General features: G+C 38.6%; 1 protein-coding gene across 6 annotated transcripts in view; it reads left to right on the top strand.

Moving 5' to 3' along the window:
• Positions 1 to 8,592, top strand: part of LRRN1 (leucine rich repeat neuronal 1) — a 38,808-nt gene extending 30,216 nt beyond the window's left edge. For all 6 annotated transcript variants that reach the window (XM_046654688.1, XM_046654678.1, XM_046654669.1 and 3 more), the window contains one exon: positions 5,350 to 8,592. In XM_046654688.1, coding sequence (XP_046510644.1) covers positions 5,632 to 7,782 — 2,151 coding nt within the window. In that variant the 5' untranslated portion in view covers positions 5,350 to 5,631 and the 3' untranslated portion in view covers positions 7,783 to 8,592. The remainder of the gene's footprint in view (positions 1 to 5,349) is intronic.
• The last annotated feature ends 9,850 nt before the right edge of the window (positions 8,593 to 18,442 follow it).

Below are 18,442 nucleotides of genomic sequence, written 5' to 3'. Positions count from 1 at the left end.
ATAAAAGTTGGCCTGAATTATAATGGATTTACTTTTTTATTATGATATAAAAACAGTAAATTTTCCACCTTCCATTTTTTAATTTTGCAGTTCAGTGTGATAAATATATTGACATTGTTGGGCAACAGATCTCTCAAACTTTTTCATCTTGTGAAATTGACACTATACCCATTAAACACTAATACTTCCTCTCCCCTTCCCACAACCCTTGGCAAACACCGTTCTACTTTCCGTTTCTATGATTTTGACTATTTTAGATACTTCATATGAGTAGAATCATACAGTATTTGTCCCTTTGTGACTGGGTTATCTCATCTAGTATAATGTCCTTAAAGTTCATCTATATTGTAGTTGTGATATGATTTCCTTTTTTAAGGCTACATAACATTCCATCTTATGTATATGCCATATTTTCTTTCTCTGTTTACCTATCAATGGACATATGGGTTGCTTCTATTTCTTGACTATTGTGAATCATGCCGCAGTAAGCATTGGTGTGCAAATGTCTCTTCAAGATCCTGCTCTGAATTCTTTTGGATATATACCCAGAAGTGGGATTGCTGGATCTTATGTTAATTCTATTTTTAATTTTTTGAGGAACCTCCATACTGTTTTCCATAAGGGATTCACCCTTTTACATTCCCACCAATAGTGCACAAGAGTTCGAGTTTCTCCACATCCTCACCAACGCTTATTTCCTGTTTTTTTTTATGGTGGCCATCCTTAAGTGTGTGAGGTGATATTTCGTGGTTTTGATTTGTATGTCTCTTGGGGTTAGGGATGTTGAGCATCTTTTCATATACTTATTGGTCATTTGTATCTCTTCTGTGGAGAATTGTCTATTCCAATCCTTTGCCTATTTTTAAATTAGATTATTTGTTTTTTTGTTGAGTTGTAGTTGTTGCTGTAGAGTTGTAGGCGTTCCTTATATAATCTGGACATTAACCCCTTAGCAGATTTTGATTTGCAAATATTTTCTCCCATTTTGTAGATTGTCTTTTCACTCTGTTGATTGTTTCCTTTGAGATGCAGCAGTTTTTAAGTTTGGTTTAGTCCCATTGGTCTATTTTTGCTTTTGTTGTCTGTGCTTTTGGTGTCATATGCAAGAAATCATGCCAAATCCAATATTATGAAGCTTTTCCCCTATATTTTCTTATAAGAATTTTCTAGTTTTAAGTCTTGCATTTAGGTCTTTAACCATTTTGAGTTAATTTTTGCATATGGTGTAGGGTAAGGGTCAAACTTCATTCTTTCATCTGTGGATATCCAACACCATTTGTTGAAGAGACTATGCTTTCCTCATTGTGTAGTCTTGGCACTTTTGTCAAAGATCATTTGATCATATACAGAAGAGTTTACTTCTGGGCTCTCTCTTCCATTGGTCTATATGTCTGTCTTAATGCCAGTACCACACCATCTTGACTATTGCTGCGTTGTTGTATGTTTTGAAGTCATGAAGTGTGAGTCCTCCAACTTAGTTCTTTTCCAAGATTGTTTCGTTTTGGCTATTTTGGGTCCCTTGAGAGTCCATATGAATTTTAAGATTTTTTTCTCTATTTCTGCAAAAATTGCCATGAGATTTTAATAGTAATTGCATTGAATCTGTAGATCACTTTGGGTAGTATGGACATTTTAACAATGTTAAGTCTTCCGATCCACAAACATAGGATGTCTTTCCATTTATTTGTATCTTTTATTTCTTTTAGCAATGTTTTGTCGTTTTCAATGTACGTGTTTTTCACCTCCTTGTTAAGTTAATTCCTAAGTATTTTATTCTTTTTGATGCTATTGTAAGTCAGATTATTTTCTAAATTTTGTTTTAGGATTGGTCACTTTTAGTGTATAGAAACAACTGATTTTTATGTGTTTATTTTGTGTCCTACAACTTTGCTGAAATTTTTTATTAGTTTTAACAGTTTGGGGTTTTATATGGCATCTTTAGTGTTTCCTACATATGAGATTATATCATCTGCAAATGGACAGTATTACTTCTTCCTTTCCAATTGGATGCTTTTTATTTCTTTTTCTTGTCTAATTGCTCTGGCTGGGACTTCCAGTACTAAGTTGAATAGAAGTGGCAAGAGTGATCATGCTTGCCCTGTTCCTGATCGTAAAGGAAAAGCTTATACTCTTTCACCATTGAATATGATTTTAGCAGTAGGCTTTTCATATATGGCTTTTATTATGTTGAGGCAGTTTCCTTTATTCCTAATTTCCGTTTATTCCTAGTTTTATCATGAAGGGGTGTTGAATTTTGTCAAATGCATTTTCTGCACCAACTGAGATGATCATGTGGGTTTTGTCATTCATTCTGTTAGTATGATGTATTACACTGACGGATTTTCATATGTTGAACCATGCTTGCATTCTTAGTATAAATCCAACTTAGTCATGGTGTGTAATCCTTTTAATGCACTGTTGAGTTCAGTTTGCTAGTATTTCGTTGAGGATTTTTGCGTCAATATTCATCAGGGCTATTGGTCCGTAGTTTTCTTCTCTTGTGAAAATGGATTTACTTTTAAACACTGTTAGTTAAGAGCTCCTGAGACATTACTTATGTTTTAAATGTATAAAATGGCTTAAGAACTCTATGAAGCTTTGTTCTATATATAATGTCGTGTTCAAAAATTAGGCAGGGGAAATAAACTAAAGAGAATTTAGAATTGTATACAAATAGAAACATTTTAAGCACCTCCTTTCGTGTTAAGGAAATTTCATTCTCTGCTCCCAAAGGAGCCAAATGCAGGTTTGGAAGAGGAAAATATGTGTTTGATATGATATCTGACATTCTGAGCTTGTGTGGTTTGTTTGTTTGTTTGTTTGTTTGTTTACAGAGGTATTTGTATCAAAGAGAAATTTGATTATTGAAATACAGTTATCTCAAATCAGATAATTTAAACTAAAATGGAGGCATGACTCATGAAACTATTCAAAGTGTAGGCCCATAAAAGATATTTTTCAATGGTAACAGATTGTTCTAGGAGGCTGACACAACTTTAATGCATATTTTACTTCTTGCTATGTTTCTTTAAATTCAGTCAAAACATAAAAATTAGTTGAAATTCCATCCCAGCATTATGAAAAGTAGATTTATTCTTTTGGTTTTCTGTTTTGAATTATGAATAAGGAATAATGCAAATTCCTTTGTGGCAGGAATTTCCTTAACTGAACATTTATTGTGGTCTTTGCACCTGCTTTAGGATTACTCTATGTGGAAACAAAAAGCATGGAATTAATTTGTGGAGGTAATAATTTGTGAAAAATGTTATTCTCTGAGGTGTGTTTTCCTTTTATGGAATTTCCTGATAAAAGTCAGAATCAGGTAGTTTTATAATATTGAAAAGTTTTGCACATACATGATACATGGCAAAGTAACCAGATTAGGGAGGATCCCAATGTGGTTTCTCCCCGTAGAGTATAGCAGTTACCCAGCATTATGCAATACATTCACTTCCTTCTCCTCCCTCCAACTTGCCAGGTCTGGATTGGATGATTTTTTTAAATTCCATCTTGTTAAACCAGTATCTAGGTTTGCATATTTTGTAAACCAACAACCACAAAAAAAATCTAGAACTTTTCTTTCCTTCTACCAAAATATGACAAATATAGAACTTTTAAGACTGGCTATTTGTATTGTTATACTTCTTTATCAATCACTAGGATAACTATTTTTCAAAGTAAAAAGATAATAGCAGCTCATAGGAATTGAGAGCTTGCTATGTGTTGAGTGCTAAGCTTCAGGCACATTACGTGCTCTATTTTATTGAATCGACAGTAATCTTCTGAGGATAAAGAAAACACTAGTCTCTTAAATTCCTTTAATACTCAAAGCTGAAGTTCATTACAGAAAGACAAGTGTAACGAAAAAGACCACTCTATTTTTAATACCTTAGCAAGTGACTGGACTAGTCTTGGGAAAGCAAGACAGATTCTGGATCCATGATGGCTTTTACACCTGAGTGGAATCTGGAAAACTAGAACCATTAACTACTAATACTATCTTTACAAGCAGGTGAGCAATACATATTTGACCTCAGAAGACCTTATTAAAACCAGTAGATGATGGCTAAATAAAATCAAATGTCCCAGCTTTGCTTCTTTGACTTGTCCTCCAACAAGCACTATTTAGCTAAAACTGAAATCGATATGAGATATAATAAGGTGATAATAAATATAATTAACTTCTACAAGCTTTAATATCTTCCAGGCACTACACTAAGAGCCTTACATAGATTCCTTTAATTCTCTTTAATCTTATGAGACAGAGGTACTTTTATGACAGACCCTATATTATAGTTGAAGAAGCTGAGGCTTCAAGAGGTTAAATAAAATATCCAATATCTCCATGGTCTATAGCTACTAAGTGGTCGGTGACATTCCCATGAGACTGATGAAATTATACATATGAGATATATATCTGAGTATAAATATGTTTGTGTTTGGGGTGGGGGGGTTGTTTCATCTTTTTTGATGAGGAAGATTGTCACTGAGCTAACATCTGTGCCAATCTTCCTCTATTTTGTATGTGGGACACCACCATAGTGTGGCTTGATAAGCAATGTGTAGGTCCATGCCCAGAATCTGGACCAGTGAACCCTGGGCCGCTGAAGCAGAGTGTGCGAACTTAACCACTACAGCACCGAGCCAACCCCAATATGTTTGTGTTTTTAATGAAGATCAGTGGTATAACAGAGTAGAGTCCTTTTACTATTTTATTTGGTTAAGATCAGATGTGGCTATTAGAATATAAGAAAAAGTGATATTTTCCTTTTGTAGTTGTGTTAAATTAACTTTTTGCATAAGGATAATTGAGCTAGAAAAGCATTGGCTGAATATGTCCACAGAATGTACGATTTGGAAAAGGCAGACTTGCTGAAAACAAATGAGGTGTTAATTAAAATATAAATAAATAAATATGACCATAAAAATAACCAAAGCTGCCTTTCATGTTTTGCTTTTGACATTTGATTTTTTTGAACCATAAATATAATGTAGTTTCTAATGTAGTTTAGATACTAAGTATGTACTAATAGTGAGGTTTCACCTTTGTTTTTAAAGAAATGGCATCTGTGGGTTTTTCTGAGTATTCCTATTAAGTGTGTGTATGTGTCTGATGATTTTACCCAATAATACAAGCAGTCCCAATTTAATTGTAAAAGTGGTAACCAGTTTTAGGGCAGTAAGTGGAATCTAGTAAAAGTGCCCTGCAATTTAAAAGCTTTTTTAGTTATTTTGAACATTCTGTTATTAGATTTGTAAGTGATTATGCCTTTTTAGTAGACAAAAGAAAGGCTTTAATGTCGAAAGTATGTGGAATAAACGTACTGTCTGTCCTAATCTGATTTTCAGGCACATCTCCAGACTTTGATTTGGCTGAAGTAACTTATACCACAGAGCCGTGGGCATGCCTGGAATTGAGAGGCACAGATGAAAGACTCCAAATTGTGTCCTGCCTTTTGAAAACTCCAGAAGACTATCCCTTCGGACTCTGGAATTCTACACATCTCAACAGAGACTTCGCTTGAATGTTTACATTTTCTGCTTGCTGGGCTACATACATAGCACTATTTAGTGTTCACCTTTTGTTAAAATTTACAAGTGTCAGGGGTCGAGCTTGCTCAGCAAGCCAGCATGGCTAGGATGAGCTTTGTTGCAGCAGCTTGCCAGTTGGTGCTGGGCTTGCTAATGACTTCATTAACTGGGTCTTCCCTACAAAACAGCGAGTGCCCACAACTTTGCGTGTGTGAAATTAGGCCCTGGTTCACCCCACAGTCAACATACAGAGAAGCCACCACCGTTGATTGCAATGATCTCCGCTTAACCAGGATTCCCAGCAACCTGTCCAGCGATACACAAGTGCTTCTCCTACAGAGCAATAACATCGCCAAGACCGTGGATGAACTGCAGCAGCTTTTCAACTTGACTGAGCTAGATTTCTCCCAGAACAACTTTACAAATATTAAGGAGGTAGGGCTGGCAAACCTGACCCAGCTCACTACTCTACACTTGGAGGAAAATCAGATTACGGAAATGACTGATTACTGTCTGCAAGATCTCAGCAACCTTCAAGAACTCTACATCAACCATAACCAGATTAGCACTATTTCTGCTAATGCTTTTTCAGGCTTAAAAAATCTTTTAAGGCTCCACCTGAACTCTAACAAATTGAAAGTTATTGATAGCCGCTGGTTTGATTCAACACCCAACCTGGAAATTCTCATGATTGGGGAAAATCCTGTGATTGGAATTCTGGATATGAACTTCAAACCCCTTTCAAATTTGAGGAGCTTGGTTTTGGCAGGAATGTATCTCACCGATATTCCTGGCAATGCCCTGGTGGGCTTGGATAGCCTCGAGAGTCTGTCTTTTTATGATAACAAACTGATCAAAGTCCCTCAACTTGCTCTGCAAAAAGTTCCAAATTTGAAATTCTTAGACCTCAACAAAAACCCCATCCACAAAATCCAAGAAGGGGACTTCAAGAATATGCTTCGGTTAAAAGAACTGGGAATCAACAACATGGGGGAACTCGTCTCTGTGGACCGCTATGCCCTGGATAACTTGCCTGAACTCACAAAGCTAGAAGCCACCAATAACCCCAAATTATCCTACATCCACCGCTTGGCTTTTCGAAGTGTTCCTGCCCTGGAAAGCTTGATGTTGAACAACAATGCCTTGAATGCCGTTTACCAAAAGACAGTAGAATCCCTTCCCAATCTGCGTGAGATCAGCATCCACAGCAACCCCCTGAGATGTGATTGTGTCATCCACTGGATTAACTCCAACAAGACAAACATCCGCTTCATGGAGCCCTTATCCATGTTCTGTGCCATGCCGCCCGAATATAGAGGGCAGCAGGTAAAGGAAGTTTTAATCCAGGATTCAAGTGAACAGTGCCTCCCAATGATCTCTCACGACACATTCCCAAATCATTTAAACATGGATATTGGCACAACAGTTTTCCTAGACTGTCGGGCTATGGCTGAGCCAGAACCTGAAATTTACTGGGTCACTCCCCTTGGAAATAAGATAACTGCGGAAACCCTTTCAGACAAATACAAGCTAAGTAGTGAAGGTACCTTGGAAATATCGAACATGCAAATTGAAGACTCAGGAAGATACACCTGTGTTGCCCAGAATGTCGAAGGGGCAGACACTCGCGTGGTGACAATTAAGGTTAATGGAACCCTTCTAGATGGTACCCAGGTGCTGAAAATATATGTCAAACAGACAGAATCTCATTCCATTTTAGTGTCCTGGAAAGTTAATTCCAATGTCATGACGTCAAACTTAAAATGGTCATCTGCCACCATGAAGATTGACAACCCCCACATAACATATACTGCCAGGGTCCCAGTAGATGTTCATGAGTACAACCTAACACATCTGCAACCTTCCACAGATTACGAAGTGTGTCTCACAGTGTCCAATATTCATCAGCAGACTCAAAAGTCATGTGTTAATGTCACAACCAAAAATGCTGCCTTCGCACTGGACATTTCTGATCAAGAAACCAGTACAGCCCTTGCTGCAGTAATGGGGTCCATGTTTGCCGTCATTAGCCTTGCGTCCATTGCTGTGTACATTGCCAAAAGATTTAAGAGAAAAAACTACCACCATTCATTAAAAAAGTATATGCAAAAGACCTCTTCGATCCCACTAAATGAGCTATACCCACCACTCATTAACCTCTGGGAAGGTGACAGCGAGAAAGACAAAGATGGTTCTGCAGACACCAAGCCAACCCAGGTTGACACATCCAGAAGCTATTACATGTGGTAACTCAGTGGATATTTTGCTTCTGGTAGTAAGGAGCACAAAGACGTTTTTGCTTTATTCTGCAAAAGTAACAAGTTGAAGACTTTTGTATTTTTGACTTTGCTAGTTTGTGGCAGAGTGGAGAGGACGGGTGGATATTTCAAATTTTTTTAGTATAGCGTATCGCAAGGGTTTGACACGACTGGCAGCATCTCTAGGCTTCCAGTTTGTGTTTGGTTTTTATTCTTATCATTATTATGATTATTATTATTATATTATTATTATTATTTTGTTTTAGTTGTTGTGCTAAACTCAATAATGCTGTTCTAACTACAATGCTCAATAAAATGATTAATGACAGGTTGGGGTTCCCCTGCGCTTTTACCAGTAGCATGACCCCTACTTCTGAAGCCATCAGTAGAAAATACCGTGTCCTCCAAAAAGCTAACCGACAGTTGTGAAGCAGCATTGAACCTTTTGTAGCAATCTGGTCTACAGACTTTTAACTCAAGAAGCTAAGGCTAGACTTGTTACCTTGTTGAATGATGTTAGTTGACTGTACTGTAATGTTGTATCAACTGAATTGAAGGTTTGCCTTTGAACAATGACTTTTCTTTTTTTGTAATAGTTAAAGAGGCTTAGAACAAGCTAACAGGCAATAGAAATATGTATATCAGATTTTTTAATGTAACAACCTACATGTTAATTGTTACCTTATTCTTTTTATCTTTAGTAGACACTTTTAAAAGAAAAGACAATAATTTTGTTGTGTTTAACTCACCAACATGTGGTGTATAATGAAGACAGAACTACAATAAATTAGTTTTGTTCTGATTTTTTAGAACACTTGCAATAATGTATCATTTATACTTCTTGCTAGTTGCAGTGGTGATAGTTTTCACATCCCTAAAAACAACCACTAAAATAAATCAGCTACGGAATCTTGCTTTTTAAAATTAGGCCCTAAAAAGTTTTGAATTGTTTCTCTAAGGGAAGAAATATCTATTTTAATGAAGATCTTTTAATGAACAGGATTTCTGTATTTTAAATATTACTGACTAGAACTTAATGGAGGGAAAAGTTGATATGAAGAAAAAAGGTATATTACTGTATCCCATGCATAACTAAACACGGCAAAATATAGATATATACATACACACATACATGGCATATGTCACATTCCTTTTCCGTAAGAGTTTTGTTAAAATCTGATATCTTTTTAGTAGTACCCATACTTCCCATCGAAGTCTAAATCATAGAGCTATGTAGTATTCCAAAATGTATTACATGTTGTTTTTTAACAGCTGTCTATATGCTTAGATCCATATTACTCCATATATCAGTGTAGAGATATCTGCTGAGACAAGTAAATGATTAATAGAAATCAGAACGAATTTTTTACAATTGGCATGTCTCATCCAAATAATATATATAGCCAGTTTTGCAGAATTAAGTGTTTTCCAGGAAATGTGTGTGTGAAATTTAGAACAGAAGGAGCTAGATTTAGGTAGGAGGCCAGTTCCACAAAGTGTGTGTGTGTGTGTGTGTGTGTGTGGTGGGGGTGGCTAAAGATACAGTTAAAAGAGAAAAGACCTATTTGAAAGTGCGGATTGATAAAGCAGAAAAATAAAGAAAGGCTCTACCAGATGGCACCCACTGCCAGGGACATGGTGTCACACCAGAAACAATGAGATTGTAAAAAGGGACTGAGAGCAAGCAGGTGCCAGCTGAGCAAAAGCAAGGAAAAGGGAGCTGAAACAAAGTGCAGGTGAGGCAGGTGGAAGAGTTTCTTTCTTTGTAAAATTCCTTGTTTCATGAATCACTTAGACAAAAAGATCATCACTTCCTTTCCCATTTCTAAGGGGAAAGAAAGAATTTCAAATGCTGAAGCTGTAGCAGAGAAACGACGATTATCTGAGCTGGAAGCATCTCTTCCTAAAGTCTTCATTTGTTGGCGAGAAAAACTTAGGCCCAGAAAGATCTGTAACTTGCCCAGGTCAGACCCTCCTTCACGCTGAGAACTCTGCACTCTTACCTGTTGCTCTGGATCCAGCAGCCTTCCACATTCCTACGCAGAGCTCATCTTTTACAGTTCTCAACAACCTCCGGTGCCCCTGCTTCAAAAATGCACTTGATCCTCAAGTTCCCATTTACTCAGGACCAATTTTAGCTCAAGGACAGACCAGGGGGTCAGGAAGGGTTCTGCATTGTTGGCATTGCCAAGTGCATGTGGGAAACACAGAATCGGAGGTGCTTGGGATGCAACCTGGGGGCCGGGATGGTTCCTGTCAGGGAATTCTTGCCTTCAAATATCTACAAAGAATGGTGGATCTTCTAACAACTCTCCTGCTAAATCTGCAAGCAGTGAAAGGGGAGTGACATTGCAGTATTAGGTCCAGAGCAGGGAGAAGGCACCGTTTATCCTAGAAAGCAATGATTTGAACCTGGCGCAAAATCGGCACTCAAACATAAATGAACGAAAACAACCATTTCTCTCTTCTGGATATATAGCAAGCACCAGTGAATCCAAGTGTTTTTGTGAACTACCTTTTGCCAGGCTAGTTTGGGGGGGAAATCTCTTTTAATTTCCTCCTCCAATAAAATATTTGGGCTTAGTTTTCCTCTTCTGTGCTAATTGGGTTGGCTTTCAGTTGATAGAAAGCAAAATGGTATAGCACCTTTTCCCTAGCCAAGTATTTCCTCATTTGTACTTAATTTAATTCGATAAGTTAGATAGCCAGTGAAATTAGACATCAAACTAGGTCCTAGCTGATAATGGAGGTTACGTCATCTTTACCAGTGAAGTGACTATTACAGGTCACTTTCTAATTTCATATTTTCCCTTTTGCTTCCTGCTGTCCTCAGGGCATGTATCTCTAACCTGATTTTACAAAGGTATTTTTAGAGCAGTTTCTTAAAACAGGCATTTCCTAATTTGCCCATGTAATTAATGACAAGTTGAACTGATGCCATGAATGTGAAAACAAATACAATGTTTGGTTATCAATTTTTCTAATTTGGCTGTATGATTGGAAAAAAGGAATCATCTTCATGTACAAAAAAAAAAAAAAAAAAAACCAAAGTCCTTTATTCTCTCTCCTGTGGTTTTCTACTTATTCATCATTCAGTCATTTATTTATTTGCTCAGGACACCACAATCAGTCCTTTTCTTGGTGTTCGCTTTCTGTCTCTGTATTCATTTTCCAAGGCATTTTCTTTTCTTCATTGCTGTTCTTACCACTTGGGAAAAAAAAAGTTCCTATCTAACACTTTACCAGGAAAACCATACTTTTTGCCTTTCTATTCACTGAAAAGAGGAATTTAGCTCCTTCTGATGCATTCTAATTACAACTGAAAGTGCTTTCTTTACCTCAATTCTTCCACTCTCACCCTGCTTGCAAATAGAATTATTATTACTATTATTCATAAGGCATTAGGCAGAGGGAAAATATTTCTTTAAAGATGAGTTTTAGAATCACCAGCTGGAGCTCTAGAATGATTTTGAGCTAGAATCTTTGCAGAGTTGATCTCATCTGATGGGCATGATTTCTCCTCCCTGCCCTTCTGCCCCACATGTGCTGGTATCAGCCCCTGCTCTGTGTACTCCGTGTGGAGAACTTAGGGTACACGACAAGAATAAGGAGATGGCAAGGGAACTCATCATTTTGTACTTGCTGGTTCAACATCGCCCAACAGAGATAACAGAACTAAATGGGTTTCTTGTATTGTAGAACTCCTCAGAGATTTGACAGTACTAATATAAAGTATACAACATTTCCCACAGCCATTTGACCACTGGTGTATCTGAGTTCTATTCTGTACTATAGATCCTGAGGTATTGAGGATTTACTTTAATCCTGAAAACAGCCCAGGTAAATTGGGTATTATTCTTCCCAGTTTACAGATAAGAAAACCAAGTCCCATAGGAGTCATCATTTTCCTAACACAGTACAGCTCTGTAAGTGGGAGACGAAGATGGGGCCCTCCACTTCCAGTTTCCTCTCCTTCCATCCAGGGCCCTTCTAAAGGGGAACAAGCAGCATCTGTCAAGGGCAGAGGCTGGAGGTCACAAGGTGCATGGGAAAGGCAGAGTAAGTACGTAAAGGAGAGCTCCTGGGAGATGACACTGAAGGCTTGCTTTATGTTTTCAAATGCATTTCTTTTTTCCCTCTTAAGAAGTCTGGGATCTGTGAGACACACATCAAAACTATGTTTACATTGGGCTAAATTTTAATTCTAACCTTCATTTCTCCCAATACTATCCTCTCTGTTACCCATTCAGAAAATTAAAAATTTTAGAGATTTGTGGAAGAGATTCCATGCTTGTTCTTTCCTTTGCAGTCAACCACGGAAGGCTTATGTAAAATTAGTGACAAACTCAATGTTTAGCTCAAAACTTAAATGAGGAAATGTGAACTTCATATAATTGGGCTGTTGCAAGAGTGGTATTTGACACACCTGGAAACAAATGGCTTTTGTACAATTACCAAGTCTGTGGAGTTTGTGCGATATGTATACTCAGAAAACTTTGTTTCCCCGAAAAAATGTCCATCTGGAGGCCATAAGACATGAGAAGGGTCTTTTTTTTTTTTTTTTTTTGATAAACACAATAGCCCTCATGACATACCCCATTTTGTCATCTATTTGCTTAATAATAAAGCAAAACCAGTTTCATGCACCTCGTGAAAGTAGCCCTGGCTGCCAAGTGGGTGAGACCATGCCACTCTTCTCCTTTCCACCTTGGCCTCCCCATGTCTCATCTGTAAGTTTAAACTGACAAGGTAAATTTCAGCCTGGGCCCTGATAGAATGGTCACGAATTCCAATAAGGGGTCCGTCCTGAATTAAGTAGTATTTTATGCATCAATCTGCATGTTAGCACGTCTCACTAATATAAATAGAAGACAGGATAGTCATGGGAGGAAGGGAAACAAACCATTTACAATGATGACTTATGAAAGAATAAGGAGAGAGAAACATTCATCATGTGTCTTACCGTCTGCTAGGAGCTTCACATAGATCGCTGACATTTGATCCTCTTAATTGTCCCTGGAGGTGATTACCATAGTCCCTCCATTAGCAATGAGAAAAATGGATACTCGACCTCAGAGATGCAAGTAACTTACCTGAAATCACACAGCTGATGAGAGGCAGAACGTAAACTCAAGGTCTACATTACCAAAACTTGTAGTTTTTCAATTATAAACTGGTCCGCTAGCTAAATCTGGATCAGGAGTATAGAACACATAGACCAAAATCCAATTTGGCACTTGAGACAGAAGGAAAAATGGAGCAAAGGAAGGCACTGCCCAGCAGTGAGGCCTCAGAGTGCAGGGTCTAATTTAAGACCCAAACCTGAGATCAATATATGGAAACAGCAAGCCAAAGAGAGGAAAAAGTAGAGGCCAACTATTCAAAGCTTGTGACAACGACTTCACACAATCAAATGGAAGACACCGAAGCTGTGCAAGAAAACATAGCTAAAAAAAGGGGCTGGTGGCGTGGAGTAGGGGAGAGTCAGAGTAGATAGCACATGTTGCCATATATGGAGCCCTGCACATGCTCCAGATGTTGTGCTGAGCACTTGAACTGGATTATCTCATGTAATCTTCAATAACCTTATGAAGTAGGTATATCCCCATTTTTCACGTGGAGAAACAGCTTCAGTTCATCAGTCATAAGTGACGAAGCCAAGATTTCAACCCTGGCTGTTAGACTCCAAGGCCCAGGACTAAGCACGAAACTGTTTTCTAGCTAAAGCGGTACCCAGAGTATGGGCTGGCCATCTCTTTGCTTGAGTGATTTAATTCCTGAGAGTGAGAAGCAAGGAAAAGGGTGAGTTTCATGACCTGTTGATCTTTCAAAGACCTCCCAAAAAGGTTTGTTAACACAGGCTTAATGCCACAGGAAATGCTGCCTCACTCTTTTTTTCTTTTGTAATTGTTAAGGTTAGTCTCACATTTTAATCATTTCTCTGATCTATTTCTCAAAGCTATATCACATTGTCCAGAGCAGACTTGTTCTGACGCCCTGTGTAGTCTAATCTTAACTTTCCTGTAAATCATTCCGGGGGTTGGGAGTGCAGGACAGACAAACTCGCTGGAGAACTGCTAAAATGAAGGCTTTTATGACTAATCCCACATCTTTGTGATCTCAATAACCCTTCATTTAAAAATATATTACTTTCTATCTTCTAAGAGGCAAATTGGTTTAAATATCTCCTGTTCTACTGATGAAACTATGACAAAAAGGCCACTATGAAAATTAACTAAAATATACGCTCCCATATTATTTTCGCTCTTGTTAAAACATCACACACTTATAACAATGCTTGATTTCACCAAATTTTATTGTAAGTGGCTTAGGTGTGCCCCCTATATGATAGTTCCTATACACCCTTCATTTTAAAATGGTATTTTTTTCATCTGATTATAACAGAAATATATGTTGACTATAGGGAATCTCAAGAAAAATATGTATTAAGAAAAAATAGAATATATAATTTTACAATTCCAAAATAATAAGTGAAATTTTGGTGTACTCTGTTTTAGTCTTTTTTCTCTGTGTGTATATTTATATAGGTATATACACATAATTATAAAATATACATCTTTATGAATATAAAATTAGAATCTTGGTACATATGGTTTTGTATATTATTTTTTCCCTTCATGGAAAAATAAGCGTCTTCCCATATTATTAAATTCTCTTGGAAAGCATGATGTTAAAGTTTGTGTAATCATCTAGCATATGGACATCCAGTGATTGAACAATTCCTTCTTTTGGGTGCATTTTACCTCTTCCACGTCAAGCACTAGGAGGATAAAAATGAGCCTCCCGTACACCTGCTTTCCAGGTCGCAGTCATGGAGGAAGATGGACATCCCTGTAAATGACCACCCAGTATGAGAACTACCACTAAGAGGATGCAATGGTGGCATGAAAGCACAGGGAAGAAGAACCCTGGTTGGTTTGGGGAGCTCAAACTTCAAATCTCACTACTTAACCTTGGAATTAAAAGATGAGGTAAGCATTCAACAAGACAACATCTAGAGGGAGGGCATCCTGGGCAAAGGGAGCAAATCCGCCTGATCACAGAGCTTCCGAGGGCGTGGAGGACGGCTTCCCAGAGGAGATGGGGATTCTGGAGGCATTCCAGCGTTGGGCCAGGGGATACTAAAATATAGAGTAACGAAATAGGAAGCTGAGGTAGGAGAGAAGTTATAGCAAGTTTTTGTGTGGAGATGAGAGGGAAAGGCTGGGTGACACGGAGCCTATGGTCCTCAGAAGGAGCTTTGCTCTTGATTCAATTCTTTTAGACATTCCACATAATCCTTTGGGGATGGTCTTCCAGGTGAGAGAAGAGAAGCTTGCAAGAGCTGCTTGATAAACCTCCCGAGCCCTGGGGCCTTGGCGTGGAATGTCAGCTGTGGTAATACATAAAGCCCAAGGGTTAAACAGATGAGAGATTGCCCTAATTGCTTACATCCCCCCCAATCAGTGGCCTGCAAATAGTACAGGTTTCCTTTGGTGTCTATGGTGTCTGTGGTGTCAGTCACGTGATTTCAGTAAGTTGCTTGGGGTTCTGAGGTTGACATGTCAAGGAAGTGCATGTTTGGAAAATGAAAACTCATTATGTGGGATTTTAAAACACAGATTAATCCTCTGTTCAACTTGCTTTTTTGCCCACTAAATACAAATATTTCTGGTTCACTCACTTAGAAAAAAGTTCTGATCTTTTTAGTGTTGTAAAAACGAGGCCTTGGGCTGGGAATAGCAACAAAGAACAAGCCACACTTTGATACACCTACCTTTAAACTCATACAATACACCTCCTTTGTTTCCGAAAGTAAAACAGGTCAAGACATTGCAGCACAACCTAATATAAAGTAGCTCTGAATCTAGAATCTATTCCTATGGGAGTTCCTTTGGATTCTTAATTTGATTAATTCCTGAGAACAGAAATTCATGACAGCAAGAAGAGATTGGTAGAAAAGTTTCTTTTTCTTAATTCTTCTCTGAACAAGTATATTGATGGATATAATATTTAGTGGTGTTTTTATCATCAGGAGATTTGTCCAAGCCTGTTTTCAGATTCCATCAACCCGCCCTTTGAATTATTGTTCTCTTCTGAAAAAAGATTCAAATAACCGTTCTACAGATATCTTCATTCTAATCCATTTCCCCAGAAAGACAATGTAAGTTATAGTTAGTTTCCCATTAGGTGTATAAATTGAGACAAGCAGTTTTATAGACAGTGAAAAACACTGGACAAGCCAAAAGTCAATAGAGGTTTGTTGAAAGAATGAAGTCATTCACAACTTTGACTTTGGAGTGAATAATAAGTTTTTACTCTAAGTAAATTCATCTTCCTAGTTAGGTTTTGTTTTGTCAGGTAATAGATTTTTGGACTGCTGCAGAGAGCAAGCTGGCATTTGGTTGACTGGGGGAACAGACTGCATTTCCTTTGTTTTCTTTCTTTCTTTTTTTCTTTTGTATTGAGGCCCAGGAAATTGTGCCTTACTTTCAATCCAAGTTTGTGGAAATCATGAAACCCAGAACATTCATTTGGGGTGAGCCATTTATGGTGACCCGGGATTTGTCTTCAGCCTCCAAGCTTCTATCATGAACACACGACACAACACCTTACATTTTCTGGGCATAGTGCAACTGTCAGTGGATTTGGTAGCCACAAATACTCCCCATACAGATGAGTACATATTCTTTATAGTTCAGTGGAGTGCACTTTCCCAATTCCCCAAACTCTGGGGAAGCCTTATTCAGAATAGCACAGGCATCCTTTTGTTTTCTTTTGTTTTTTTTCCCCAGAAAACTCTGCACTTTGCAGATGATTGGCAGGAATTCATACACAAGCTCCTTCATGTTCTACAACTACCAGTGGCCAGGTTTGGGAGGAGTTTGGGGAAGAGTAATGACGCTAGGGGAGAAATGGAAAGAAAGCCATGTGGCCACTGTAGAAATGCCAAGGAGCAGGGAGAGTGTAGACAGAAAAGTCTGCTGAGGGTAGCGTGCAGACAGACATCAACTTCCCTCCCTAAAAGCTCTGTAACATGCAACCGTGGTAGGTGTGGAGAAAGGATGATCAAAGTTTGCTGAAAGAAGAGCCTTTTAAACTGGCCTTTTGTGAATCAGTCTCCTTTTCCCTCTCCTTTTCTCATTTTCTCTAAACAAAGCTGTCTGACATTTCTACAATTACCCCTAACCCCTCCCTTATTTGGGTTCTCTTCTCCTCCCTAGCCATTGTCAATTACAGAGAATGAGAACTGAAAGTTGGACCTAAAAGAGTGGAAGCAGCGTCCCAATCTTTAAGTTTTCTTTTAAGTTGTCCCAGCCAACCCCACCAGGGAATATAGAAAGAGAAATCCAGAATAGAACCTCTTTCCATGAATTCTAAGAAGTTGCACATGGTTGGCTTGAGCATCCTTTAGCTATGGCTCTTGGAGCTCAGAGAATGATTGATAGGGTCTAGAATGGCCAGCAGTCACAGCCGAATGCCTCGGGTGATTGAATCCCAGCCCTAGTCTTGGTCTCTTCCTTCACAAAAAGTATTAAGCTGCTTATCTTTTCTAACTCACTACCTTCAAATTTCACATCTCTGCTTCTTGCTCTCAGCACTTTGGCCATCCTAGGCTGCATTTCAGAGACTTGATTTTACCTTCCCACCTTCACACTTACACTTTCCCCGGATCACCTTCTCCTCTTTCCCCTGCTTAATCCTCACTCTTTCCTCAGAGCTTCCTCAGACAAGGCTTCTCCAAACTCTCAAATTAAGATAGTTCAACCTCTTTTACCTTCTTTCATCAGCTTGTTTTCTGCTTTTTAGAAATCCTGGAGGCTGCTGACTCTATCCACCACTAGAAGATATAGGAGGAGGAACCATATTGTCCTAACTCATCCCCAGGCCTGACAGCACCCAACCCAGGGTAACTTCTTATTTGTAGCTCCCCCCAACCCCAAGGCTGGGTGCTCAGTAAATAAAATTTTAGGGGTAGCCCTTCAAACCCTCCCCTCTCACCCCAATTTTTCTAAAATTGTCCCCCTGCCCCCTCATAGAATTTCTACTTTTCTTTAGAGAGCACAGAGTCATTGTGATGGCTTTCCAGGGTCGCCATAACAGTGCCACACACTGGGTGGCTTAACCAACAGAGATTTATTTCCTCACAGTTCTGGAGACTAGATGTCTGAGGTGTGGCATCAGCAAGGTTGTTTCCTCTGAGGCTTCTCTCCTTGGCTTGTAGATGGCTGTCTTCTCCCTGTGTCTTTACATGGTTTTCCAACTGTGTATATGTCTGTGTCCTAATCTCCTCTTCTTATAAGAACACCAGTGGTGTTGGGTTAGGCCCACCCTAATGACTTCATTTAACTTAATTACCTCGTTAGAGGCCCTATCTTGAAATACAGTCATATTCTGAGGTACTCGGGGGTTAGGACTTCAATATATGAATTTTGGGGAGACACAATTCAGCCCATAACAATCCTTCTTGGGAGGCTTGGTGGATGGGTACATACAATTAGCCGGCTGTCATTGTGAACTCTAGGTCAGGCACATTCTTCACAAAGACATACAAAGCGAGTTCTGCTTTCTTCGTTCACCAGGTGGGTGCCTCCGACCTACTGGTATCTCATCAATGCTTACTGATAAATGAGCTTTGGGTGAACCTTTAC

This window comes from Equus quagga, chromosome 1 (genome assembly GCF_021613505.1).
Source record: "Equus quagga isolate Etosha38 chromosome 1, UCLA_HA_Equagga_1.0, whole genome shotgun sequence".
Taxonomy (NCBI): Eukaryota; Metazoa; Chordata; class Mammalia; order Perissodactyla; family Equidae; genus Equus; species Equus quagga.
This window is presented reverse-complemented; position numbering and strand designations above follow the sequence as displayed.